Consider the following 27,714-nt stretch of genomic DNA (forward strand, 5'->3'; position numbering starts at 1 on the left):
CATATTATTCAGCTGTTGAATCTACTCCTGAAGTTTCAATGAGAATTGACCTGAATAATCAGTTATCGCACCAATATACTTGTTAACTAAAAATTCTGCTTACCTCATTTCCATACACCATCAAATGATGAGTTGTAATGAGAGACTTGAAGACCACCACCCAACTACTGTTAGTAGTTCTTTCAAATAAACTGTCTGCCAACTGTGGGATGTTCACATTCATCTCGTTTGTGCACTGAATTAAGTCTGAAATTAAAAATTTTAAAAAACATTAATTTACTCTCTGGTTTTAATTTATTGTTAATGCCAGATTAGCATAATAACAAGTGAAAGATCTAACAAAGTAAAGTAGCAATAGATAGTTTGAAGAAGTTGTTAAAAATCTCTCAGGAGAGCAATTGAGACCACCATAATCTACCTGAGAAGTGGGATACTAATTAGGATCACATAAATGATTAACAATGCCAGAAAGCGAATCAAACTCTCTTAGGGTATAATTCACTCTCAAGTGCTTTAGTCACCCCAAAATGAATTGTTTCAAGGCCTCAAGGAACTTTTGATTTTCTTATTACTCACAGACCTTCAGAGTTACAATATTCATCTCTTTGAAATTGAATTTTTCTTTAAATAAAATTTGTTTAAACAAATCATACATATAGAAGCACAAACAACCTGAAGGTCAAACTACCTTTATTAATATCTACCCTAGAAGGCTATGTTTGCACTAACAGGAAGATAACAGAGCAGAGATATGGTCTGTGATTGGGTAGTATCTCAGTTTGTGCATAAAAAATATTTCTTGGCCAGGCATGGTGGCTCATGCCTGTAATCCTAGCACTCTGGGAGGCTGAGGTGGGTGGATCACTCAAGGTCAGGAGTTCGAAACCAGCCTGAGCTAGAGTGAGACCCCGTCTCCACTAAAAGTAGAAAGAAATTAATTGGCCAACCAAAAACATAGAAAAAATTATCCGGGCATGGTGGTGCATGCCTGTAGTCCCAGCTACTCAGGAGGCTGAGGCAGAAGGATTACTTGAGCCCAAGACTTTGAGGTTGCTGTGAGCTAAGCTGACACCATGGCACTCTAGCCAGGGCAATAGAGTGAGACTCTGTCTCAAAAAAAAAAAAAAAAAAAAAAAAAAAAAAAAAAATTTCTCATTTTTCTTTTCCTATAGTTCTACTGAATTAGCTCAGATATTAGTTAATATCAATGAGTAATACTGATAAGCAAAACTGAAAATGGATTGAAATTTCTTACTGCATGAATTCCAAATGAGAAATGAACCAAGAACTCTACTTAGTATTACTCTTAACACAATTAAAGCAATGTAAGTCTCAACTTTATATTTCAAAGTCAAAAGCCTTACTACAAAATAGTGTAATATACAACTATTTCAGCATCAAAACTGAAAAAAGTTAACAGACCTAAAAGTTTTACCTCCAATCTGCTTAAGAGATATTATTGGCAAATTCAGTGAAAAAAATACAAAATATAATACAATTTAGAGAAGAGAGAAGACAAAGAAATAAGTTGTCCTACTTTTAAAATAGATACAAAATATAATGTATAAATATCTCAGCTATAACTACCATGAAGGGAAAAAATTAGTTATTCATGACTTATTAGTAATTTGTTCACTTTTAAAAATCTTCAGTGTATTAAGTATGAATTCAAATGAGCTAACTTGGCCTTGAAAGAAAGGACAATGTAACTATGAACATTTATCTGTTTATTATCTTTTAAAATGCTTGCTTTAAGAGGTCTAATTATTATACAAAGTAACATTTGATAAGCAAATACATTTTAGGTAAAAGCAGCTACCCAGGCCAATAATGCTTTAAGAACAAGGAATAAAACAGTCAAACAGGAATGCTCATGAATGACAGAAGGCTTTCATAATTAAGACTACTTGAAACAAAACTTAAAATAGTATGTTCAACTTGGGGTATATTGTTCAACTTCTGATAGTAAAAAATGAAATTTGATCTCTGCCTTCTCTAAATCTTCACAGTACTTTATACTTGTCCTATGGCACTGAACATAATGTACTTGCCTCATTCCAAATATAATCCACTGAGGGAAAGGCCTATTTATTTTCTTCATTTTTTAATCCTTTAAAACTTCAAGCACAGTAGTAAAGTTCTGAACTTAATTATAGGAAACTATATTTCTAGCTTCCTTTCCCTCCATATTTATCCTTTATATACTTAAAGTTTTCTTCTATATCCTTCCAGAAACTGTCTTGATAAACTATTCAATTCTTAAATATAGTAGGCTACTTCCTCATAATGGCATCAATAATTTTACTCTTCTGAATCTTACTTTTTAAAAATTGAACCTGTCACAATACTGCCCAAAGGTGCACCTACTTCTGCGTATGTCTATATATATAAAATATATAGATACACACACACACACACACACACACACACACACAAAAGCACACACACCACCATGATCTTATCAGTATCCAAGTCTTTTTGACCTCCTAAACCTCCAGCAAATCTACCTTTTCCTCTCCATCCCATCACCGGTGCCAAAGCCAAAGTTCATACCATATTTATTTAACTAGGTAGTACCATCTATCCTGAAGGAATTCAGAAATTGGAGAGGGGGATTATCATGCTGCCTGAGGGTTTTATGGGTTTTACTGGCATTTACTATCAAGGAAGAGGGAGATTATCCAGCAATGCACAATCAGTACTCCACAATTAAGGTTGTCCCCAGTAAGATCTAACTGGCCTCCTCACTTCTGATGATACATGAGAAATGGAATCTCACTCACCCCACACCCAAGGCCATTCTTTAAACTGGCCACAGAATAATCTACAACACTGTCACTGCCTAACTTCACTGATGTCCCCACTGCTTACAAGATGGGGAAAATATATTCCATCATTGTCAGTATCTTCCTTTCTTGCATTTTAGCCTCTAACACAGAACCACTTTACACTTTTCTGTGATACACCTTGCTGTTTTATACCCAAATCTTTCCATTTCTGCTCATTCTTCAAAAAGTACTTCCACAGTGAAGTCTTCCACAGACTAAAGTACCCTTCACAGTGACTAAAATTGGCATATAATTCTACACTACAGAATTATTCCTCTACACTACAATTATTTACTTCCAAATCATTCTCTTGTACTAGAGATACCTTAAAAGGAGTCTGTAAACATTTTTGTTAGCAATTCCCATATTCTTCATCACAGAGATAAGTAAACTGCTAGGATTAGTCAGATAGCGCCTGATCTGAAATAAAGCCAAGGGTACAGATTTCAGTTTCACCAACTACATTATTTTATATATACATATATATATATAAAAACACACACACAAATATTAAATACTACAGTGTATGTGTACATATATTGTACTATATATAGTACAAAAAATATATACAGGTATTGTATCTTTATTATATTCCCTCTGTGATCTGTTCTCCCTCCTGCATGACTGATGTCTCCTATGCAATGCCTCCCATATGCGAAGCGCTCCTACCTCAGGTGCTTAGCACTGTTCCTTCTGTCTAAAATCCTCTTCTCCTAGATACCTACACTGCTTCCTCCCTTCACTTTCTTCCTATAGATTTTTGCTCAAATGTCATCGTATCAGATAAACTGACCTAAATAGTTATACAAAGTAACAAAGCCTTAGGACTCTCCCCTTCCTCCAAACCCTCATTACTCTCCCTTAGTCTGCTTTATTTCTCTCCAAAGTATTTATTACCACCTGACTCACTTAATATGTTTAATATATTTCTCTCTCAATTAAAATGTTAAGTTCCATGTGGGCAGGACTATTTTATTTTCTGTTATAACCTCAAAGAGCTAGAATAGAATAGTGCCTTATATACAGGTATAACGCACAATATTTTCTGGATGCATTCTTTTTAATATGTATAGACAGTCTTAATGACTTTCTTTAAAAAGCATGCAAAATGGTATTTCATACATGGGTTAAATTTTACAACTATTTATACAACCTATTATTCCTAAAAGGTTGAAAAGGGGAGCATGATACATGTGCAAATTTTTAAATTTCAACTTAAAAGAGGATCTAATAAAGGTTTTTATTGTAATGCTTAATAAAAATTATAGTATGACTTAGAAATGATCACATAAAAACTGAAGGATAGCTCCAGAAGATAAAAAATAATTCTTTACATATAATATGAAGAAAAAGAAAATAAGAATTCAGGCTGAGATTATAAAACCAGATAGAACAAATATAAAACCAAAGCTATACAAATATTACTTGGGGGGGCGGGGAGGCTTACAGAATGAAGTCACACAAACTCTGCAGTATTTACTTCCCCATAGTATTTTAACTCAGCCATTTTCTCAATGTAGTAATTTTCCTCTGCACAATGTTTCTACTATAGTAACTTAAAATGCTTCCAAGTTTGAGCTCCAAGTCAGGAAGGAAAATGTTTTCCCCGCCTCTGACTAACCAAAAGCAAAACTGCTTCAAACAGAAGTCACACATATCACAGGAATTGCAATAGCTACTGTTTTTCCCACTCAATCCAAGAGATACTGTTTCTTAAAAAGCAAAAACTCTGAAATAATTTCCCTTATCAATCAAAAAGGTATCAAAATGAGGACACATATTCCTTTATTTACCTTGAGAATATAAAAACAAAAGTATCTTAAATATTTCATTTTTAACAATTCCTAAACTAAACACTCAAAAACAAAAAGAGTACAACATGGCACGTAGTTCTTCGCTTTGAGAATTCATATGGATTTCTAGTATTTAAGGGGAAGAAAATAAGCCTACCATAGAAATGAAAATCAAACTTTTCCAGATACCCAAAGTGGATGGAACCAATATACAAACATAAATGCTCTCACTTTTATTACTTCATATGCTCCTCCAACAAACAATATCTGAGTAGATAAAGATAATGTTAATTATATTTACATAGGTAGAGCTCTTCCCATGGGTAAGGAAGATTACAGGAGCTCACTAAGTGACAGATTTATGACTAGTATTAAATTTTTGTAAAGGATAAGGATACTTTAAAACATATATCAAGTGAATGCCCAACTGGCCAATTTAATCCAACTTTTCAACTTAGAACTAATTAAAAACAAAAACAATAAGAAAAATAGTGAAATATGAAACAGTATTTTTGTATTCTGGGAAAACTGTTCACCAATGTACCCAAAAATTTAGAACTAGCTGCCAAATGGTTTCATTAACCTTATATTCATATTCCTAGTACAGGCCACCAACCTGTATAGACCTGCCAAAGGCAGAGTTCACTCAAATTAGGATACTTAAGGTTCACTTCTACAGCAAGTCAGGCAACTCAGCCAGTGGCCTGCACCATTAGAACACAGAGGTATCAAGGTCCCATCTAAAGAGGAACTTATTAAGCTATACCAAAACCATGCTGATACTCGATACTCAAGTCAGATTTTCTAATGAGCTTAACTAAAACTATTAGTATTTTAAAAAATAAATATATAATCATTTAGCCAAATGTTACTATCCCTTTCAAAACGGCCATTTTGAAAGATACCCTCTCTTGCAACTGCTCTCACAATCAATTTTTATAACATAAGACTGTTTTCTTCAATCTAGAAAAAACTGGTGATACATTCAATTTGTTAGGCAAATTAAGTGGTTAACCAAATGTTGCTTCACTGATCAAATCTTTAAAATTTTTCCTGGGTGGGAATAGAAATATAAACAACAGATAATCACCAAGAAATAGCAACTGGTTTCTGAACTAAACTAAAAATTAAACAGAAACTAAAAAAGTTTCTGGACTTTTGATATGAAGCATTAGCATCAGCAACATTTTTTCATTTAGCAAAAATGCAAAAGTGTTTTAAAAATATGACAGTTGAAATTAGATTTAAGCCAAAAGAAATTATACACACATAAGCACATTTGCCCTAGTCATAAGAGTCCAAATGTCTGGAAAATGCAATGAACAGTTTTATGTCTTATTGTATCCAATTTTTTGTGTAAGAGATCACAAAGTATGGTCCAAATTAAAATGTAACTGCTAAAATTTTATCTTTAAAGTTTATGGGGTCCTCTGTGAAAAACATTATTTTGTATTTTTACATAATTTCCATTATAATTAACTCAAAAATATGCTCTTGCTTGAAGTCAAAAGTTTTGAGATCAGCCTGAGCAAGAGCAAGACCCTGTCTCAACAAAAAATAGAAAAGTTAGTCAGGCACAGTGGTGCGCGCCTGTAATCCCAGCTAGTCAGGAGGCTGAAGCAAGAGGATCTCTTGAGCCCAGGAATATGAAGTTGTAGTGAGCTCCGATGACACCGCTGCACTCTAGCCAGGGTGACAGGGTGATTCTTGTCTCCAAGAAAAAAAAAAATCTTCACTGATTCACTAAAAGGTGGCCTTACTAATAACCTACCTAACAGAGGAAAACCTATCTAACAGGAAGTAAGGGAAATAAACTCACAATACAACTACCGTGTTTAATTAAAACACCTGCGACCTAACTTGTTATTTCCTTGAAAAGCTGTAAGTGGACAGTAGGGGTGTGAACCCCCTGTTCCAGCTATCTCAATTCCTGTCAAAAAACCAGATTTGAAGGACTCAGATAAAGTAAGCCTCACAAAGAAAAAAATAAAGAGCTCCCTGACATCTCATCACTGCTTCTGTTATCAGTCTTGTTGAAGCAGAGAAAGAAAAAAAAAAAAAGCCATTTTTGCCCTTTACAATAACAAACAACTTTCCCTCAGCTGCCTAGCACTACCTTCTACCTTTTCTTCACTACCATGGCCACAGTCTCTTTCCCTGTAACCCTCTCTGTTTTTTCTTTCTTTCTCAAGAAAGTAAACGAAACATTCTTTCCTAAAACTATTCTACTCCTGGTGTGAGAATTCTTTCTCCAACACACCTGTGAGCACCTAGTAAGTTTCCACCCTAACATTCACAGACTGATTTACACCTTAATAAATCTAACCAACACAATAACTAGGGACTCTTAAAGATAGAATATGTAATACTCCATAGAAGTGACAGGGATTGAGTTAATTTGAAAAGAGAAAAAGAAGGGGGCATTCAGGGCATTAAAAAGAAATGACAAGATATCCAGATGGCTTTTATGAAAGTACTAATGAAGCTAAGGGACCTAATTCATAATGTAAGTGGACATGTCCAACAATGGAAAATTAGTTAACTAAATGACAGTACAGTCTGATAATGAAATACCATGACGCCAACATACACATGACAAAAAAAAAAACCTGTTGGGAGAAGATGCTCACCATATATTAAGTTGAAATCCATGGTAAAGAAAAATACACAGTAAGATACCATTTTAAAAAATTATACTGTATAAGTGTATAGGTCATTAAATATGAAGCATCTGATTTTGAATCAAAAGTTTAGATTTGTACTGCTTCTTTCTCAAACAAGAAGCAGTACAAAGTATGCGCCTAAATTATCAATGCAGTTTTGCCATCTTAACAGTAGCTTATTTATGCCAGCAGATAAGAACAGAGAGCCAGTGGTGATGAAACTGAGAAAGGCATTTTCCACAGCTTATTGAGAATTGATTATTTTTTCTTGCAAGAAGTGGTCTAAAGCATGGAAGAAGGAGTTGGTGCAAGATCTGATGAATATGAATTCATATTCTAGTGCAAGATCTAGTGAATATGGTAAACAAAGAGTTTCCATGACCAGCGTTTATAGTTTGAGCACCATTGTCTGGATGACATATGGTCATGCATTGTCCTGCAAGAGAATTGGCCTGTCTCTATTGACCAATCTTGGTTACTTAATCATAAGCATCCTCATCATTTCATCTAACTGGTTACTGTAGACATCTGCTGTAATAGACTAGCCAGGTTTCATGAAACTGTAGGGGATAATACCAGTGCTGGACCACCAGACAGACACCATTAGCTTTTTGTGATGAATATTCAGTTTTGGACTGTGTTTCAGCACTTCACCTTTATCCAAACCACTGTGCCCAATGCTTGAAATGTCAAAAAGAATCCATTTTTCATCACACATAACAATACAGTGTAGAAATGGTTCATCTTTATGTCATGACAGCAACGGCAGGCAAGCTTTGAAATGATTTCTCTGCTGACGCTCATTTAATTCATGCGGTACCCCCATCTATCCAGCTTCTTTACCTTGCCAATTTGTTTTCAAATGTTCCAATATGGTTGAAATAGTAACATTATACCTTGCTCTAATTCACACATAGGTTAAGATGGATTCACTTCCACTACAGTTTTCAGCTTATCATTATCCACCCACCTTGGTCTCAGGTTGCTCACATGGCTCATTTTCAAGATTACAATCACCAAAATGAAACTTCTCAAACCATTAATGTACTGTGCATTCATTAGCCACATCCTTCCTAAACACTTCATTGATATTTCGAGCTGTCTGGATGGCATTGGTTCCACGATGGAATTCATATTTAAAAATAACTCGAATTTTTTACTTATCCATGGTTTCACAAAAATCGTTCAAAAAAAATTTGAAAGATAATCACAAGCCAAACCACGCATTTGAAAAAATGAGGGTGCATCTTCATAATAAAAATCAAACAATGGCCAGGCACAGTGGCTCACGCCTGTAATCCTAGCACTCTGGGAGGCCAAGGCGGGCGGATAGCTCGAGGTCAGGAGTTTGAAACCAGCCTGAGCAAGAGCGAGACCCGTTTCTACTATAAATAGAAAGAAATTAATTGGCCAACTAATATATATAGAAAAATTAGCTGGGCATGGTGGCACATGTCTGTAGTCCCAGCTACTTGGGAGGCTGAGGCAGAAGGATTGCTTGAGCCCAGGAGTTGGAGGTTGCTGTGAGCTAGGCTGACGCCATGGCACTCACTCTAGCCTGGGCAACAAAGTGAGACTCTGTCTCAAAAAAAAAAAAAAGAAGATCAATATTTTGAACACAAGTTCAATCTCTCACCATGGTAGATGAGCCTTAAGGAATCTCAAGACCCCACAATGAAAGCAAGTCCAAGTCCCATGTTACTAAAAAAACAAGTTGCAGCTATAGGAAAAAAAATTGGTGTGTTAGCACAACTAGATAGGCTATTTCTGTCAGTGTTCTTAGCAAAATGAATGGACTAAGAATCACACACATAAAAATTAAGAAATGCAAAAAGGAGGGCAAGGTGGTATGCATCTACAGTCCCAATTAATCAAGAGGCTGAGGCAGAAGGATCACTTGAGCCCAGGAGTTCAAGGCTGTAGCCACTGCACTTACACATAGGCAATATAGCAAGACCACACCTCTTAAATTAAAAAAAAAAGGACAACTTTTTAAATTGTCATGTAAAAGGAGATGGCTTATTCAACTGCCATAAGTCTTCCCAAATTCTTTCCTTATGTGACTTTTTATTTTAAACAAAGTTTTTTTTGATATATGTTATCCTGAAAAGATCTCCATCAATGCTAGTTGCAGATATTTATGAAGGTCAACTAAAGAAATCAATTAAAAAAAAAAAAGAAATAAAAAATTTAACAGATGCAGTAAGTATTCCTGGGTAAATACCAAATAATTGCAAGAATTTCAATGTTGGGCACCTTCAGAACACTTTTAAGAAACAAGACAAAAAGTTATGTTGTAGAGAACAGGAATATACATGAAGAATGAAAGAAGTCTTGGTATTACAAGAATGGAAGGTGATGACCTGGGGGGAAAAATGCCAGTGCAAATTAGAAAGTACTTCAACTGAAAGATCTCACATAGAAGGAAAGATATAACTAAAAAAGGGAGGCTCTGGATGACCAAAAATCACTGTCCAAGATGTACATGAATGTAGAGTATGAGTCAAATTTTTTTGTGATGTATATATGAGTGTGGGAATAAACCATTATTTTAAAATCATATATTATTTTTTATAGTCATCTTTAATGGGTATTCTAACTAATGAGTTTCAATATTATAAGACAGATTACCTCGTCTATATCCCTAACATTTATAGATTAAATAGGTAAAATAAATAAAACTTTGGGGAATATGTCTTTGGGAAAATGAGGGCTTGCTTTACATTTGGGTTGCCTTACATTCAAGTATATACAGTACATCAAGTATACACAGTAAGTGTGTGTATATATTCCAAAATACATGTGAGACAAAGGATAGGGCCACATACTTTCAGAGCTCTGTTGTATTTATGCTATCCCTCTTGCTGGGAATGACCTGCATACAATTCAAATCAACAACTGTTTGATTCATCTGATACAAAATATCTAGATATACAAAGCTGTGATGACATGAAATCTCTCCCCTACTAAGATACAGCTTCACAATACATTGTGGTGATTGTAATCTATACACATGGGGTTCAGAGATGGCACAGAGGAGCAAGTGATTATTTTGGAAGGGAAAGCAAATTTTCCCTGACTCCATATTCCCTTAACTAATTATACCACAATTACAGCAGTTATCACACTTCATTATAAGGGCTTATATATCAGTCTCTCCCATGAGACTGAGCTCACTGACAGCCATATCATGTATTCTTCATCCTTATACTGCCAGCATCTAGCAGAGTAGGCCCTAAATATTTATTAAATTAAAATTAATAAATGAAATGTAACTTAGAAAATGTCTATAGAAAGCAATTCTATTTACTCTGAGCTGTGGTACAATGATAATTTGGAAAAAATGTGTTAGCAACCTGGAATAGCATAATTGCTTTTTCAAGTTTATACCACCCCATATTCCTTCTCCCTGCCCCCAGCCCCTCTACTACTACAGTGAGGTAGTATGAACTACCTCAATAGGAAGCCTCTACTTCAAGAACAGAACATAGAATGTTTTTTTTAAAGGCATTTTCCTGGCAAAGAAAGGATTAATATCCTTTTTCTCTCTAGCAAAAAAAAACTGAAAAGGGGATATCTAGAGAAGAAAGAATTCAGATGAAGCTAGATATATAAAGCCAGCCCCTAAGATACTCTACATTAATTTTTGAAATTTAGTCTCTGATATCATAGCTGAAACTGAAGCCAAATTTACTGAACTGCCCAAACTTTAATTTTTAAAAGTGCAAATTGTTTTAGTTAATGAAGTCATTATGTAATTGCCCTAAAATTTTAGTTAACACACAAAACACCTTTTTCAAATCAGCCCAACCTACTGTCTCTTAAATTTCTTCATTTCCCTCCTCATCCATTCATCTGTCATAAATACAAAAAAATCTTACAACTAAAACAGAAAGTTTAGGTTATGAAATTGCTCTACAGAAAAAGTCTTTGAACACTCTCAGAATTCACTGCCACTGACTTGTATTTCCAAGCAAGAGAGTCATTTCCCCACTCCTCTCATTATCAAAATGTTTAGCCTACAATGTAAACATTCTTAGTATAAGAAAGTCTGAAAACTAGAGCTCCTCCTTGGTGGTCTGTGATACTCTGCATTCCTGCCACTAGATGGCAGGCTGCACAGAGAAACAATAGGATTCGGCAAGAACAGGTTCAGGCTCACCTATAAACAACCTCTTAAATCTTTAGATTGTTTAGGATTCTATTCCAGTATTACAAAGTGGTGATTTCCAAACCTAAACACCTTAGTTCCATCCCTGATTCCCAATAGGATCTCAGGGATGAGAAAAAATATATTTTGGTAAGCACTACCTAAAAGATTAATTTTATGTTAATTTTTAATTTATCAGAAAATACAAGATGTTGAGTTACTTAATGAAATAAAAACTCATCACTTAATATAAGAATTAAAAAATTTATTTAAACCAAATAGGAAAACAAAATGAAAGCATTACAGCAGTCCAACATCAAAAAAATAATGTTCTCCTCTTCTTTGAAGATCCAAAATTTCTTAATTATAATCCCACCTATAGGAAAGAAAACATATTAAGTATCAAGTAATGTAAGAGAAAGTACCAAAATTACAAATTCTTTTTTGTATTATATCGTAAGAACTTACTTATTATTAATAGTAAGTTCATTAGCCCAGTTAAGGAAATATCACCAGGATTCTAAAAAACAATTACTGGATCAAAAACACACAAAACTTGACTTCCTAAGCAAAATATTAAATAAAAAGTTGACTAACAACTTATATATTGTAAGTACTGTACTTACCTCTACCAATGCTGTGAACCAGAACAGTCCTGGGAGTGGGGCAGAAAAAATTGAAAGAATTCTTTCATTCCAACAATGACCAGGAAAAGGAATCAAGCTTGAAAAGCCCTGCAAATACAGACCAGAATACTATAAAGGAGGAAAAAAATAATCTGGAGAGGTTAAAGAATTAAGAGTAAATCTGAAGAAAAATATGTTATTAGTTGGGAAAGACCAAGTGTCCTGGTTTTCCTCGAACAGTCCTGGTTTACCAGTTGTCCCAGTGTCTCATTGGTATAACATACCCATTCACTCTTTTTTATCCCCCTCACTCTGTCAAGTGATCTGTCCTCCTCAGCCTCCTGAGTAGCTGGGATCACACATGCAAGTCATCACACCCAGGTAAATTTTTTAATTTTTTTTTTTTTTTTTTGTAGAGGCGAAATGTTACTATGTTGTCCAGACTGGTCTTTAACTCCTGGCCTCAAGTGATCCTCCCACCTTAGCTTTCCAAAGTGCTGGGATTAAAGATGTGAACCACCACAGCAGGCCCCTTTCACTCTTAAAAAAGTGACCCAGTTGGACATTAAATTATATGTCACCCTACTTATAAGTGAGCTAGTAAAATTTACACGCAGCTAAGAAATTAATACATTATCACCATCTACTACTGGTGTAGTTGCATTTTTCTTTTATGAGTGCTTATTCTGGTTCCCAGCCTTCCTAAAACACACACATGCTTCTATCCACTTTGTCCTCTCACTCCCTACCCATGAGCATTTTTTATCATTAATTTCTGGTACTATTTTTTCCACACTGGGAAAATCATCTGATCTCTTACCTTCAAAGAAAACCTCTATGCAAATGATTCATAAATTTCTTCTCAGAAAATCAATCTAAAATCTTCTGGGGAGTTGGAGATATTCATAGAATTTTTCACCTCTATGTCCAAAATATCACATATTTAAAAAACAAGAACACAGTCTCAACTGTAATCTGAATGCTCCATTTTTATTTTAATCAATAAGACTCATTCTTTGTTAAAATAAATTCTCAGGAATCTTCTGTCTCCTTGTACTTTCCACAATGGGTAACACAGTGCCTTGTACATGTATTCATATGATGGTATAAATAGTTGTGGACTTGTAGGTGAAATAAAAGCCCATTTCTCTGCTTATAAGTTATAGGGAAAGAAGAGAGAATAACAGAGGGAAAAGTCCTTCCTGTAGCTAGGTTAGATGTTATTCGGTAATAGCCAAGCCCATGTCTAAAAAGTAAGCAGGTATCCAAAAGAATTTTCATGTCTTCTCTTAACAATTTAAATTCGGCCTAGTAAGAGGTAATAATGGATTGCAGTTAGCTTCTCTGCCAGAGTCTCCTTCACCCAGAAAACACAAGTTTCGTTCCATGTCCCCAATGTACTTAGAACAATGAGAATCTTCATATTTCACCTTCATGAAGCTTTGCAAACCTCAGTATGAAAAAACAGAAATCCTAGTTACTCTACAAATATTCACTGCTTACTATAATATGCCAAAATAGTCCCTTAGGAGTTAGATATTAGAAATATATAATAATGGATAAAGTTTCTCTTACCATGGAACTTATATACTAGTGGGAGGCTGGGAAGGACCATCAGTAAACAATGAATAGACATATGTCAAATGGTGGTAAGTGCTAAGGATCTCTTAGCTCTTAGAAAGGATAGGGGTATGTGTTTGGGGGAGGTTGCTATTTATACATGATAATCAGGGAAGGAGTACCAGATAAAAAGACTTGAGAATTATGGCAACAGTGGTAGTGTGTCACCAGTGGCCTGGACGCCAATGAAACTGATCACCACAATCAACTACCACAGAGGCATGTAGGCATTAAGGTGTCGTTTCTAAGCCACTGAGTAACAAGTGAAAGCCATTTCTGAAAAACCTTTTTTCAAACTGCTGGAAATAAACTGCAGTAATGACAGCTGTAGCTGGAAATAGTAAGTGCCAAATAATAACTTATCTACATGGCTTTAAGTTTTGAAATAATGTTCCATTAATAGAAAATATGAGCAATTAAATACATCACATTAATAAATCACTATAAAATAAAGCCGAAGTATTTTCCCCAGTAAGTTTAATAAGCCTTTAAGTTTCTACAAGAAGGAATAATCGCTAGGATGATTTTACAAGAAGCAATTTAAAACCATACAACTATTCTTATAGATTCCTAGCCAGGTGCAGTGGCATGTACCTACAGTCCCACCTACCTGCAAAGCTGAGGTGGGAGAATGGCTTGAGCCCTGGAGTTCAAGGCTGTAGTGTGCCATGATTGAGCTGATGAATAGCCACTAAGCTCTAGCACAGACAGCATAATGGGACCTCATCTTAAAAAAAATTCCATATAGCCTACCTTCACCTATTTCTCAGTACAATTAAAAACTGATCATTTCATTCCTTGACAAATACCTTTCTTAAAAGACATTATTATATCTCCTAGGATAAAAATCTGCTTTAAAAGCTGCCAAAGTTCAAGTGAAGATGTTACCTTGTTAACTTAAAAATTTTGTGTAAATTATACCTCAATAACGTTAAAGGAAAAAAAATCTATTTGAATCTAAAAATCCAACCTTTGGTCATCAAAAAGTGCTTGTTAATCTGAAAAAAAAAAAAAACTTTTTCAGTCTATACACAAATATAAAGAATTCGGTATGTTTTATTTAAATTCTAAAATTAAAAAAAGCATTATTACTTGATTCACTGTAAGTTTAAAAGGTATCATCTTATGTATATTACAGCAGAAATTTAAAAGGACTCAATTTTTTAAAAACATTGAAAAAACAGCAAATTACCTCTTCTATTAAAAGTTAGACACTTCAGAAGCAGTTAGAAAAGAACCCAAAAAAAGGGCAGACATCATCACAACTTATTTTGTACACTATACTGTCGATTATGAACTTATTTTCCCTAAATATAGGTTTTAAATATCTCTCAATAGGGCATTTTGATAAACAGACCTCTGCTGCTAATAAATTTAACACTTAATATATATTGTACATAATACTTACAGATTTTTGTTTAGTTTCTCTGCTTCTACATACCACAGTAACAACTGCAGTAATGCTAATAATAAAAGACCTTAAGAATAAAAAGTTGATTACTCCATCTCTATAAAACATTGAAAAATGAGCTGGGCGTGGTGGCATGTGCCTGTAGTCCCAACCACTCAGGAGGCTGAGACAGGAGGATTGCTTCAGCCCAGGAGTTTGAGGCTGCAGTTAAGCTATGATGATGCCACTGCACTCTAGCCTGGGCAATAAAGTGAGATCCTGTCTCAAAAAAAAAAACAAAAACTTTTTCTTGGCTTATATGAGAAAGTAATATAAATCTTGAATGGCCTAGAAAAGTAGCAAGGAATATTTAACCACCTTTCTCCAATCATTCTACAGTACAAGTATTTCACCAACTTCTTTTTGCTCTGATGCCAAATGATCCTCAAATGAATCTTTTATCCAACTAAAATGCTACGTGAATACTACTACTTCTCAAGTTAATCCCTACCTAAATTTCCCAATTACTAGAGAACATTAGCTTTTTCTTTCACTGCTATGTAAGATAACTTCCAGAAGACTGGGATTGACAGGGGGTGTTTTGTTTTTAGCATTCTATGAGATATTCCTTTAAAGTTCATTTCTCCCTATTAGAAAATCTCTTGACTCACACTTATTTGATAGCCTGTCCTAAGTGCTATTCATTTCCAATATCTGCTTCAAACAATGAGTAACAATGAGGGTGCTAATTTCATCATCACTGAAGTTCTGCTTTAGGCTTTCCTTCTGCTTCCATGTATGGTTCCATCCATTTCCATGTGCTAATATACAGTCCTAGGTGACATATCAGAATGAGCAAAAGATCTAAAATCAAATTCAGGCTTACTATTCACTATTATGATGTAAGGCATGTTATTTAGCCACGAAATTTCAATTTCTATATTTTAAAAATAGGAATATTACTAGCATCCTGGGAGGTCAAGGCGGGCGGACTGCTCGAGGTCAGAAGTTCAAAACCAGCCTGAGCAAGAGTGAGACCCTGTCTCTACCATAAATAGAAAGAAATTAATTGGCCAACCAATATATATAGAAAAATTAGCCGGGCATGGTGGCGCATGCCTGTAGTCGCAGCTACTCGGGAGGCTGAGGCAGAAGGATTGCTTGAGCCCAGGAGCTGGAGGTTGCTGTGAGCTAGGGTGATGCCACGGCACTCACTCTAGCCTGGGCAACAAAGTGAGACTCTGTCTCAAAAAAAAAAAAAAAAAAAAAAATTGGAATATTAATATTTTACTTGCACAACATTCTTGTTTGATTCAGGTCATACACTAAGGGTACTTTATAAGCCTTAAAGCACCATTACAAATATACAATATTTTAATTTTTACTTAGCATCATTTGACGAGTTTTCCCTCATTTTAGAAGACTATTCCTCCACCACTTTTCCAATACAGTATTATGAAACTACCTCAAACTCAATGACTTCTGTAAAACCTCTCTGAAGCCTAATTTCTTCATCAGCTGGTGGTGATACAGTTTGGATGTCTGTCCTCTCCAAATCTCATGGTAAAATGTGATCTTCAGTGTTGGAGACGGGGCCTAGTGGGAGTTGTGTCGGTTATGGTGGCAGATCACTATTAGTTCACGTGAGAGCTGGTTATTTTAAAGGGTGTGGCTTTTGAGGGAATGCTATATGAGATAACTTCCAGAAGACTGGGATTGGCAGGAGGTGTTTTATTTTCAGCTTTTTCTATGAGATATTCCTTTAAAGTTCTCTCTCTCTCTCTCTGTCAACTCCCTCCCTCTCCCTCTCCCCCACCTTCACTTTCTGCCTTGGTTGGAAGCTCCTTGAAGCCCTCACCAGAAGCAGCTACTAACACCATGCTTCTTGTATCATCTGCAGAACTGTGAGACAAATAAATCTCTTTTCTTTATAAATTATCTAGCCTCAAGTATTTCCTTTACAGCAACACAACACAGACTAACACAACTGGAAAGTGTTATTTAATGTGATAGCTACCTGCACTCAATCTTAAAGAGTGGCAAAATCTTTACAATGCACATATGGATCTCTTTATACATTACAAAGTTCTTTCCATATCTTAGTCTTTTGATTATTACAACAGCCTAGTGACAAAGCAAGAAATGTTATCTCAATTATAAAGATTTAAATATTTGTCTAACTGAAGTATCACAAACTAAAGGTTGTGTTGGAACTAGCTTCCTTTTTTATTTGGAGACAAAGTCTTGCTCTGCTGCCTGGGGTAGAGTGCCATGGCATCAGCCTAGCTCACAGCAACCTCAAACTCCTGGGCTCAAGCGATCCTCCTGCCTCAGCCTCCCACGTACCTGGCACTACAGGCACAGGCCACCATGCCTGGCTAATTTTTTTTTTTTTTTTTTTTGATACAGAGTCTCACTTTGTTGCCCAGGCTAGAGTGAGTGCCCTGGCGTCAGCCTAGCTCACAGCAACCTCCAACTCCTGGGCTCAAGCAATCCTGCTGCCTCGGGCTCCCGAGTAGCTGAGACTACAGGCATGCACCACCATGCCCGGCTAATTTTTTCTATATATATTAGTTGGCCAATTAATTTCTTTCTATTTATAGTAGAGACGGGGTCTCGCTCTTGCTCAGGCTGGTTTTGAACTCCGCCCGCCTCGGCCTCCCAGAGTGCTAGGATTACAGGCGTGAGCCACCATGCCCGGCCTAATTGTTTTTTATTTTTAGTAGAGATGAGGGTCTCACTCTTGCTCAGGCTGGTCTCAAACTCCTGACCTCAAGCAATCCTCCTGCCTTGGCCTCCCAGAGTGCAAGGATTACAGGCATGAGCCACCGCACCTGGCCAGAACTAGATTCTAAAAACAGTCTTTGCAGTAGGATAACAGACGGAGATAGATATACATACACACACGCACACATGCGCGCACACACACACTCGCTTCCTTCCTCTCCATTCCAAGTGGTACAAGTCTTGTCATCACGTTCTCTATTCTAAAATCCACATTCTCACAAATCCAATGCTTAGTTCTCACAAATCTAATTCCCAACATGTACAATAAAATACCTCTGGTCTGGTTTAGTATGTCCTTCTCATTGGCATCACCATCTTCATTGTGACTACAATGAACTAAAGTCCACAGAATATAAAGAAGGCAGCATCTCATTCAACCCAAGTTCATAAGGAACAGGTATCAAAATGTCTGGGCATTCTGGGGCATAATGGGGACTCTAAAAGTTAAGAAAAAAAGGTGCTGGGTATTCCTCAACTCCAAATGACTCAAACCACAAGCCTTAATTTATAAGCAAGTTTAAATGAGGCAAGAATGTCACAGAACTAAGTTAACTCACTAGATTTTAGGTGAACAGGTCTTATGTGATTTTACATGACAAGAACATATAAAGCAGTTTTGCAGTCATCTTTTGTCCCAGAGATGTAATCATTTCTAATTCTAAGTAATAGCAAGAGGCATGTTAAAAGGGGCCTCAATAGTTACAACACATTCTTGGTTAGTCACTAAGTTAGGAAAACATAACTCTGATGAAGAAAGTCAAAGGAAAATCAATTCAAGGTTAAGTCTATAAGCCCAAGGATAGGAAGCAGTTTAAGCTTCTCCTAAAAGGTTTCCAACCTCCTGATAGAAGGAAGTATTTCTCTCCTTGCACATCACCTTTAGGCCATCAGTCAAGTCTCAGCCTCCTGAGCTACTCTATAAATAGCTTTCTAACTTAGCTACCAGTTGCAAATCCACAACTAATTTTTAAGTCAGCATCTATGGTTGTTCTTTCTTTATTGCCACTCAGCTGTGTTATGCAGTGTTTCTGGGATGAGCTACAGAAATCACCTGAAGATACGCCTTGATCCACTCTAGGTCACCAACTCCAAACAATATTTTGCAAAAGAATATGAAGAACAAAAGCAAATGAGGGTTTGTTTATAGTTTACAAAGTCTAAGATGCTATATTAAATTAATGCCCAACACAAATTCCAAACCTGATAACACACAATTGCATAGTTCTGTGAAGAAAAGTTACAAAAGCTAATGCTGAGAAAAGAAAAATAACCAAGGAAATACTGCCTGCTAAACCTTAACTTCTCAGTCATTAATTAAACAGCTGGTTTTGGCCAAGAACGCAGCAGCTCATACCTGTAATCCTAGCACCTGTGGGAGACCGAGGCTGGAGGATCACTTGAGGCCAAGACCAGCCTGAACGAGACCCAATCTCTACAAAAAATATTGTAACTATTTACTGAAGTTATATTTCTCAAAGAAAAGCTCTCTTCTAACTACATCCCATTTCTTGAAAGTTTTCTATGAGCTCTAAGAGGCTCCCCCAGATTGTCTGACTTGCTGGCAAAATTCTTCACTGCCATCTAAATGTTAGAGTTATTCTCTATTTCCTCAAACTAACAGCATTTTAGTTTAAGTATCTGTAAAACAGTGCTAACAAAACCATCTAATAAATAGGTTTTTTGTAAGTGCTGTGTTAACAATATATGTCAATTGCTCAAAACATAAAAAGAATTCCCTAACACATTGACTGCCACACTAGAAAAAACAAAAAAATTGTTCTTGGGGCCACAGTGTTTTATTACGAAAACAGAATAAAAAATTTGAAAACAAAATGATTCCTTCTAATTTAATAATTTTTTAAGATGTTTTATTATTTTCTGTGTGTGAGTTATATGCAACTTGAAATAGTTCATGCAGCTCCCAAGGTGAAGAGACATGTGAGTTACATATGCTTTGAGAGGCCCCCGGGGCTCAAAATGAGTGTGAGTTAAATATAACTCACATGGTAGTTAATGTGTTAAAGATTAGCCGTTCTCAATTTGTATATTATGTCCTAACTAAACTGATTTTATGTAACACTGAAGACTGAAATGTTTCCTTAAACTTTTACAAAATCTCTACCTTAAGATCAAAGTTAGGTATATATTACTTCTGTTGAAAAGACTTTTTCAATGATTTCTGTGCAATCTAGAGATTTAGAAATCCCCCAAATCCCAGTTAATGCCACTATCCAGTCTATAATAAAGTTAATATATAAAAAGCTTGAAGCAGCAAAATCTCATGCTCAGTTTCAAGACCAGCAAAACTCCTTGTTCTCCTTATTTTCACACTGGAGCAGAAAATGAAGACATAGGGTAATTTTGAAAAATTGGCTAACTATGGTCCAACATTTTCAAAGTAGTCAAAAGCTACCTGGTAATAAACTATATCTCAAGGCTGTATGGTTAAAAGTCATCATACTCTCAACAATCTAGCCTCAGACAATTGCTCCAACTGTACTTCTTATTACATCCAACCTGTCCCTCTCATTGCCCCAAATCACTCCATTTACAGATTCTTTTGTTCCCCAAACACAATTCCAACCTTCCTACCTACAAATGTTTGCCCATGCTCCTTCCTCCACCTGAAATGCCTATTGCTCCTAACTACTACTTATCATTTAAGGTCTAGTCCTCCCCGTATCAAAAGAAGTAACCTCTGATTTTTAATGTCATTTGATCTGTACTTATCTCACATTGCCTGGCAATACAGCTATCTGTTTATTTCATCTTCCCTGCTAGACTGAGGACATGATCAGTGATTTCACTTCTAAGATTTCTCAATTGTCTTAACACAACATTTGGATATATAGTAGACAATGTTAAATTAAATTTGGCCTAAAGCTGCCTCTGTAAGCAGTGAACTGCAACTTAGTACGTAAACAAACTACAACCTAACTTAAGAGTATATTCTTGTAACAAGTAGTTAAGTCTTGGCCAATTACAGCAGCCAAGCTTTCAGCCACTCACAGGTTGCAAACTGTTCAGACATGTCAAAATAAGGCAAATGCAGAGCTGTAATCAATAAGGCTATTTCTATGTAACCTTTTTCTATCTATAAATACTGCCTGCCCACATTGCTGGGTAGAGCTCTCTGAACTTTTACTGGTTCAGGTGCTGCCCAATTCATGAATTGTTTCTTAGCTCAAATAAACTCTACCATTAATAAATTTAACTTGTCTAAAGTTTTTCTTTTAACACTCAATATGTAACTGCTAAGGAGAATATTAATTTCCACAAGACTAAGTCTTGTTTGGTAGAGATCCAACTTTAAAAATATAAGAATGACTAATAACTAATGCATCATTTGCAGATAAACAGATGTCAATAGCTAAATCTTGTAAGTCGGTCAAGCCATCAAGATTCTTACTGACTTTAAATTGGTTTAACAAGCCTTTTTTATTCATACTACCATCTGATAAGATGACAGTATAAATAGTTTGTGTTTAAGTTTATAAACTTGGAACTCAAAGCTCAATTTCCAGATGTGTCTAAAAGGCCATCAGATCACAGTGTATCTGATTTTATTCAGAGACCCAAACCACTACATTTAATAATGTTCAGAGGTCCAATTTGAGGTGCTATGGCACATTTAGCCCTCTGCACATCTACCAACAGAACTGTGCATTCCTTCCCTCTTATCACTCTCAACAATGCCACTACAAACTACCTAGGAAAAGGAAAAAATACTTCCCCAGTTTCATGGCACTGGCATCTAAAACTAGGAAGAAAAGCAGCTAAAATGAGAGAAAAGGGGACTCTAAAATGAAGATTTGGAAAAGAGGTGTGAAGAGATCAGAGTCCATCAAGGTAACTCCTACTCTTCAAGACCTTTAAGGGTTCCCTCTCCAATCTCATCTCCCCTTACTCCCATTAACTTTGTATTCCGCTATAAAGAACTATTTAAAGTTTATCCCAAGCACACCTTAAAGGTCTTTCTTGCCTCCATGTCACTGCTTATGCTAATTTAAAAGGAACTCATTTGTCCATATACAAATCACCATTTATCCTTAAGATTCTCATTTTTCCACTCAGGCCTGTCCAAGAAAAATAAAGTCTTACAAAATGTAAACTCACAGGTCTTTGTAAGTCTCAAAAAAAAAAACAATGTGGAAAGTGGGAAAGAATGGGCATAGCTGAAGTAGGAAGAAGCTCACTCCTCCTCATTCAATATAGCTTATTAAAGGTATTACTTCACTTCTTACTATCTTTATTTGCACTTTAAATTCTTTGTCAATGTCCTCTACCAAAACACGCAAGCAATTAGCAAATAAGGCCTTATAACATCCTGCCATAAGATGTGGACTCTGCAGCCAGGCACGTTGACTCACACCTATAATCCCAGCTGGGATTGGGCAGCTAAGGCAGGTGGACTGCTTGAGCCCAGGAACTCAAGACCAGCCAGGGCAATACAGTGAGACCTCATTTCTACAAAAAATTTAAAAATTAGTGTGGCATGCGCCTATAGTCCCAGCTACTTGGGAGGCTGAGGCAGAAGATCTCCTGAGCCCAAAAGTTTGAGGCTGCAGTGACCTATGACTGTGCCACTACATTCTAGCCTGGGTGAAAGAACCAGGCCCTCTTTAAAAGGGGCAGGGAGGAAGGTTGTGAACTATCACAGATAGCACATACTCTAAAATCAAGGACTGTCAGGAATTGACTTCAAACTGCCCTAATTTTACATATCCTAACTCTGGAAGTTTATTTCCCAACTTCCATAATTCTTTATATTTTCAATCAATACAGAATAAAAATTTACTTAATCGTGAAACAGAAAGAAGTTTAAACCACCACCCATGACTCATAGCAAAGACTATCACTCCTATAGTAAGCTTCCTCTTTTTTTATGATAAAGATCCTAAACATTGTTTGATAACACATTAGAAACCCCCATGAGAAATTCATTTCTCCTTGATTCATTTAGCATCTTTTTATTGAATACTTGTTATATGCTGCATTTAGCATAGTAAAGAAGACATGCAAGGGCCCTCTACACAAACAATTACAATTATAGAAGCTATTATATAAAGAATTACAATATCTGAGGCTGGGTGCAATGGCTCACACCTGTAATCCCAGGATTCTGGGAGGCCGAGGCAGCAGGATCGCTTAAGCTCAGGAATTCAAGACGAGCCTAAGCAAGAACAAGACGCTGTCTCTACCAAAAACAGAAAAAATTAGCTGGGTGTGGTGGTTTGCACCAGGTACTCGGGAGGCTGAGGCAGGAAGATCTTGAGCCTAGGAGTTTGAGGTTGCAGTGAGCTACAATGACACCACTGCACTCTACCCAGGGTGACACAGCAAGACCCTGTCTCAAAAAAAGAAAAGAAAGAAAGTAAAGAGGAAAGGAAAGGGGCAAGGAAAGGGGGAGGGGGGAGAGAAGGAAGGAAGGAAGGAAGGAAGGAAGGAAGGAAGGAAGGAAGGAAGGAAGGAAGGAAGGGAGGGAGGGAGGGAGGGAGGGAGGGAGGGAGGGAGGGAGGGAGGGAGGGTTGGTTCCATTTCCCATAATAAAATGGCACATAACACATTTAGGAAAAAAAACAAAAACTCAAGAAACTAAAACTGAGAAGTCTAAAACTATTAATTATTTTTAAAATAATAAAATTATTTCATGAAAAATAACTATATTTTATATTTTAAATAACTAAAAATTATAAGAATGGCATTGTTTTCACATTTTTGCAAAACTCTTTACTATGTGGCTTAATAGGAAACAGCTGAATTTTTATTATCCGCTACTACAATCTGTTGCAATACCACACATTACATAGTCTCTGGAAAACTCCACTGTACACTGGTGAAAGAATGAAAACGGAAAAGGCAAATAATGTCTCAGTACACAAATATAGTTTTGACCTCACAAACTTGCTCAAATAGTCTTGAAGACCCCCAGGAGTCTCTGGACCACACTTTAAGAACCACTGCCAACAAAGGAGTAAAGGCAACATAAGGGAGCAAAGATAGCCTTTTTTTTTCTTTGTAATGAATGGTACTGGAAACAAATGGATATCTACATGCAAACAATTAAATCTAGACACAGACTTTACACCCTTCACAAATATTAACTCAAAAGGGATCAGAGAGCCGGGCGTGGTGGCTCACGCCTGTAATCCTAGCACTTTGGGAGGCTGAGGCGGGCGGATTGCTCAAGGTCAGGAGTTCAAAACCAGCCTGAGCGAGACCCCGTCTCTACCAAAAATAGAAATAAATTAATTGACCAACTAAAAATATATATACAAAAAATTAGCCGGGCATGGTGGCGCATGCCTGTAGTCCCAGCTACTCGGGAGGCTGAGGCAGTAGGATCGCTGAGCCCCGGAGATTGAGGTTGCTGTGAGCCAGGCTGACGCCACGGCACTCACTCTAGCCTGGGCAACAAAGTGAGACTCTGTCTCAAAAAAAAAACAAAAAACAAAAAACAAAAAAAAAAAAAAAAAGGGATCAGAGACAAAATGGATTACAGACTGATAAAATATGAAATTCAAAACAATAAAGCTCCTAGAAGATAACACAGAAGAAAACCTAGATGACCTTGGGTTTGTTGAGGACTTCTTAGATATACCCATGAAAGCATGATCCATGAAAGAAAAAACTCATAAGCTGCACGTGATTAAAATTAAACTTTTCTGTTCTGCAATAGACACTGTCAAGAGACTAAAAAGACAAGCCACAGAATGGAAGAAAATATTTGCCAGAGATACATTAGAATTTTTATCCAAAATATACATATAAAAATTAAAACTCAACAAGAAAACAAAGAAGCTGACTTTAAGAACAAGCCAAACAACTTAACGGACACCTCACTAAAAAAAAAATACACAGATAGTAAGTAAGCACATGAAAAGATGTCGTGTCTTTTAATTTGCATTTCACATCAGGGAAACAACAATGAGATACTACTATACACATATTAGAATGGCCAAAATACAGAACACCACAAATGCTGGTGAGGATGTAAAGAACAGCATTCATTGGTGGGAATACAAAATAGTATAGACACTTTGAAAAACAGTTTGGAGGTTTCTTACAAAACTAAACATACTCTTACCATACGATCCAGCCAAACAAACAGAAAGCTTATGTCCACACAAAACACACACACACACACATTTACAACAGTTTTATTCATAAATAACAAAACTCGGGAGCACCCAAGATATCCTTCAGTAGGTGAATGGATAAATAAACCATGGTGCACTCAAGAGAATGGGATGTAATTCAACACTAAAAAGAAACGAGCTAACAAGCCATGAAAAAAACATAAAGGAAACTTAAACACATATTACTAAGTGAAAGAAGCCAATCTGAAATGGCTACATACTGTATGATTCCAACTCCATGACATTCTAGAAAAGACAAAAACCATAGAGACAGTAAAAAAAAAATCACTGGATGCTCAGAAAAAGAGCAATAAAATAGGTGGAACACAGAGGCTCTTTAAGGCAATGAAACTGCTTTGTGTGACAGTGGTAGATACATGTCATTATATATTTGTCAAAACTCATCTACAGGTACAGCACCAAAAGTAAACCCTAATGTAAACTATGGACTTTTGGTGGTAAAGATGTCAATGTCAGTTCATCAATTGTAACAAATGTACCATTTTAGTAGGGGATGTTGATAATAGCAGAGGCTATGCATGCAAGAGGAATAGACGGTATATGGGAAATCTCTGTAACTTCCGTTCAATTTTGCTATGAAATTAATAAAACTGCTCCAAAAAATAAAGTCTATTTTTCTAAAAATCCACTGCCATGAATAAATGAATATAGTTTATTCACTTTCTGGAATAAAAAATTATGTAAAAAGTCACACTAAGTTAATAGCAGATGCCAGTGCTAGACTACTAGCGTTCAAAATCCCAGTTCCCTTCTTCCTGTGTGACACTGGGCAAATTACTGAACTTCTTACTGCCTTAGTTTCCACTTCAGCAAAATGGAAACAATAGTATCTCTCTCATAAAGCTGTTAAAAGTTAGCAAATATAAAGTGTTCAATACAGTGCCCTGTACAAAATAACCACAAATATTTTTTAAACATAAAATACATCTAGGCAATAAGCACAAAGAGTACACCCACCGCTACCTACATACGAGTATGACTTGAGCAATCCTTAATTTTCTGATAATCTGGCAAATCATATTTCTGAACATAATTTCTAATATATAAAGGTTGAGGTTCATCAAGATTCCCTTTTAAAAGAATATCATTAGTCAAATCTAACTGCCCAGAATGATTTTCCACAAAAAGAACCATATACACAATAAACATACAAAATTCTAAAAAGTCAAATCCAAAATTTTGATTCTCTAGAGATGTATTAAAGCAGTTTAACTCAGACATACTGAGACAGAACACAAAGTAACGGAAATGCCACTTTAGCCACCAAAAGAACAGGAAGAACAAATACTAAGCCTTTACTTTGAAAGTCTAAGGCTAACTCTTCCTGGTAAAGCTCTAACCTCTTGCCAAGATACCTTTGAGTTTGTTTTTCTTACTTCTTTGATTTTGAGAAATCATGAAATTAAGCATTCTGGAACTTAAGAAAACAAAAGTGACTTTCTACACATTATGGTGAACTTTCACATTAAATATTCTAAATAATGATCAAGGGATGATTTTAAATTAAAGCAATTCTCATTATTAAAAGTCCCAGTTACCTTATTTCTAAACAAAAGACATCCTAGGACAAATCTTCCACTTTATGTTTTCCTTACATGCATCATCTTAGAAATCAGATCCCAATTACCAGATACCTTAGTTTGCACAATATGCAAACTAAGCACCTCTAAAACGCCGTTAACGAAGACATTAAAAACCAATACATACTCTTAAAAGGCAAATTAATTCAAGGACATTTCAGTATTTTATATACCTTTTCTTTCTTTTTATTTTTTATAGGGATAGGGTCTCACTATATTGCCCAGGCTGATCTTGAATTCCTGGCCTCAAGCAATCCTCCCACCTCAGCCTCCTAAAGTGCTGAGATTATAGGCGATAGCCACTTCGTCCAGCCTATAACATTTTCAATGGTCATAAAAACCATTAACCCAAATACAAATCCCACCTTCTACATATGCAAAACATTCACAAATCTTACTTTTTAAAAAATTGTTTACGTATTAAAATTAAGCAAGGTCTAGCTTTGGTTCACAATATATAAATACCTATGCTGTATCTACCAAAAAGAGATATGCTTAAAATGGATGCTTAATAAGAACATAATCTTGATTTTATTTTAGAATGGGTAAGGCAGATTATAGTTGAAATGAAGTGTGCCTGGAAATTAATTGGGAAAAATATGGATTAAAAAAATTAAGACATTATAGTCATTAACATAGATATTACATTTCAGTGAAAGATGTCAAAAAGTAAATGTTAGGGGCAGGAGAGGTGGCTTACTCTTCTAATCCTAGCATTCTGGGAGGCCGAGGTGGAAGGATCGCCTGCGGTCAGAAGTTCAAGACCAAACTGAGCAAGAACAAGACCCTGTCTCTACCATAAATAGAAAAAATTAGCCAGGCATGGTGGTGTCCGCCTGTTGCCCCAGCTACTCAAGAGGCTGAGGCAGGAGGATGGCTGGAGGCCAGTAGTTTGAGGTTGCAGTGAGCTATGACGACACCACTGCACTCTAGCCAAGGTAACAGAGTGAGACTTTGTCTCAAAAAAAAAAAAGGTAAACGTCCAAGGATAGTAATTAAACAAATATAGAAAAAGAAAGTTAAGCATTCATATCAAAAACAGGATAAGATTCAAAGGTTGTGAAATCAGATATGTTAAAAATAGTGTTTTGCTTATACTTCAATCATTATGACTGTT

General features: G+C 36.0%; 1 protein-coding gene across 20 annotated transcripts in view; it reads right to left on the reverse strand.

The window, feature by feature from the left end:
- Nucleotides 1-27,714, reverse strand: part of PICALM (phosphatidylinositol binding clathrin assembly protein) — a 98,751-nt gene that overhangs the window by 67,434 nt on the left and 3,603 nt on the right. For all 20 annotated transcript variants that reach the window (XR_012918987.1, XR_012918988.1, XR_012918986.1 and 17 more), the window contains exon 2: nucleotides 104-246. Coding sequence is in view for 17 of the 20 variants with exons in the window: in XM_012738705.2 (XP_012594159.1) it covers nucleotides 104-246 (143 nt within the window). In the remaining 3 variants the exon portion in view is untranslated. The remainder of the gene's footprint in view (nucleotides 1-103; nucleotides 247-27,714) is intronic.

The sequence above is a fragment of the Microcebus murinus genome, chromosome 4 (genome assembly GCF_040939455.1).
Source record: "Microcebus murinus isolate Inina chromosome 4, M.murinus_Inina_mat1.0, whole genome shotgun sequence".
In the NCBI taxonomy this organism is placed as follows: Eukaryota; Metazoa; Chordata; class Mammalia; order Primates; family Cheirogaleidae; genus Microcebus; species Microcebus murinus.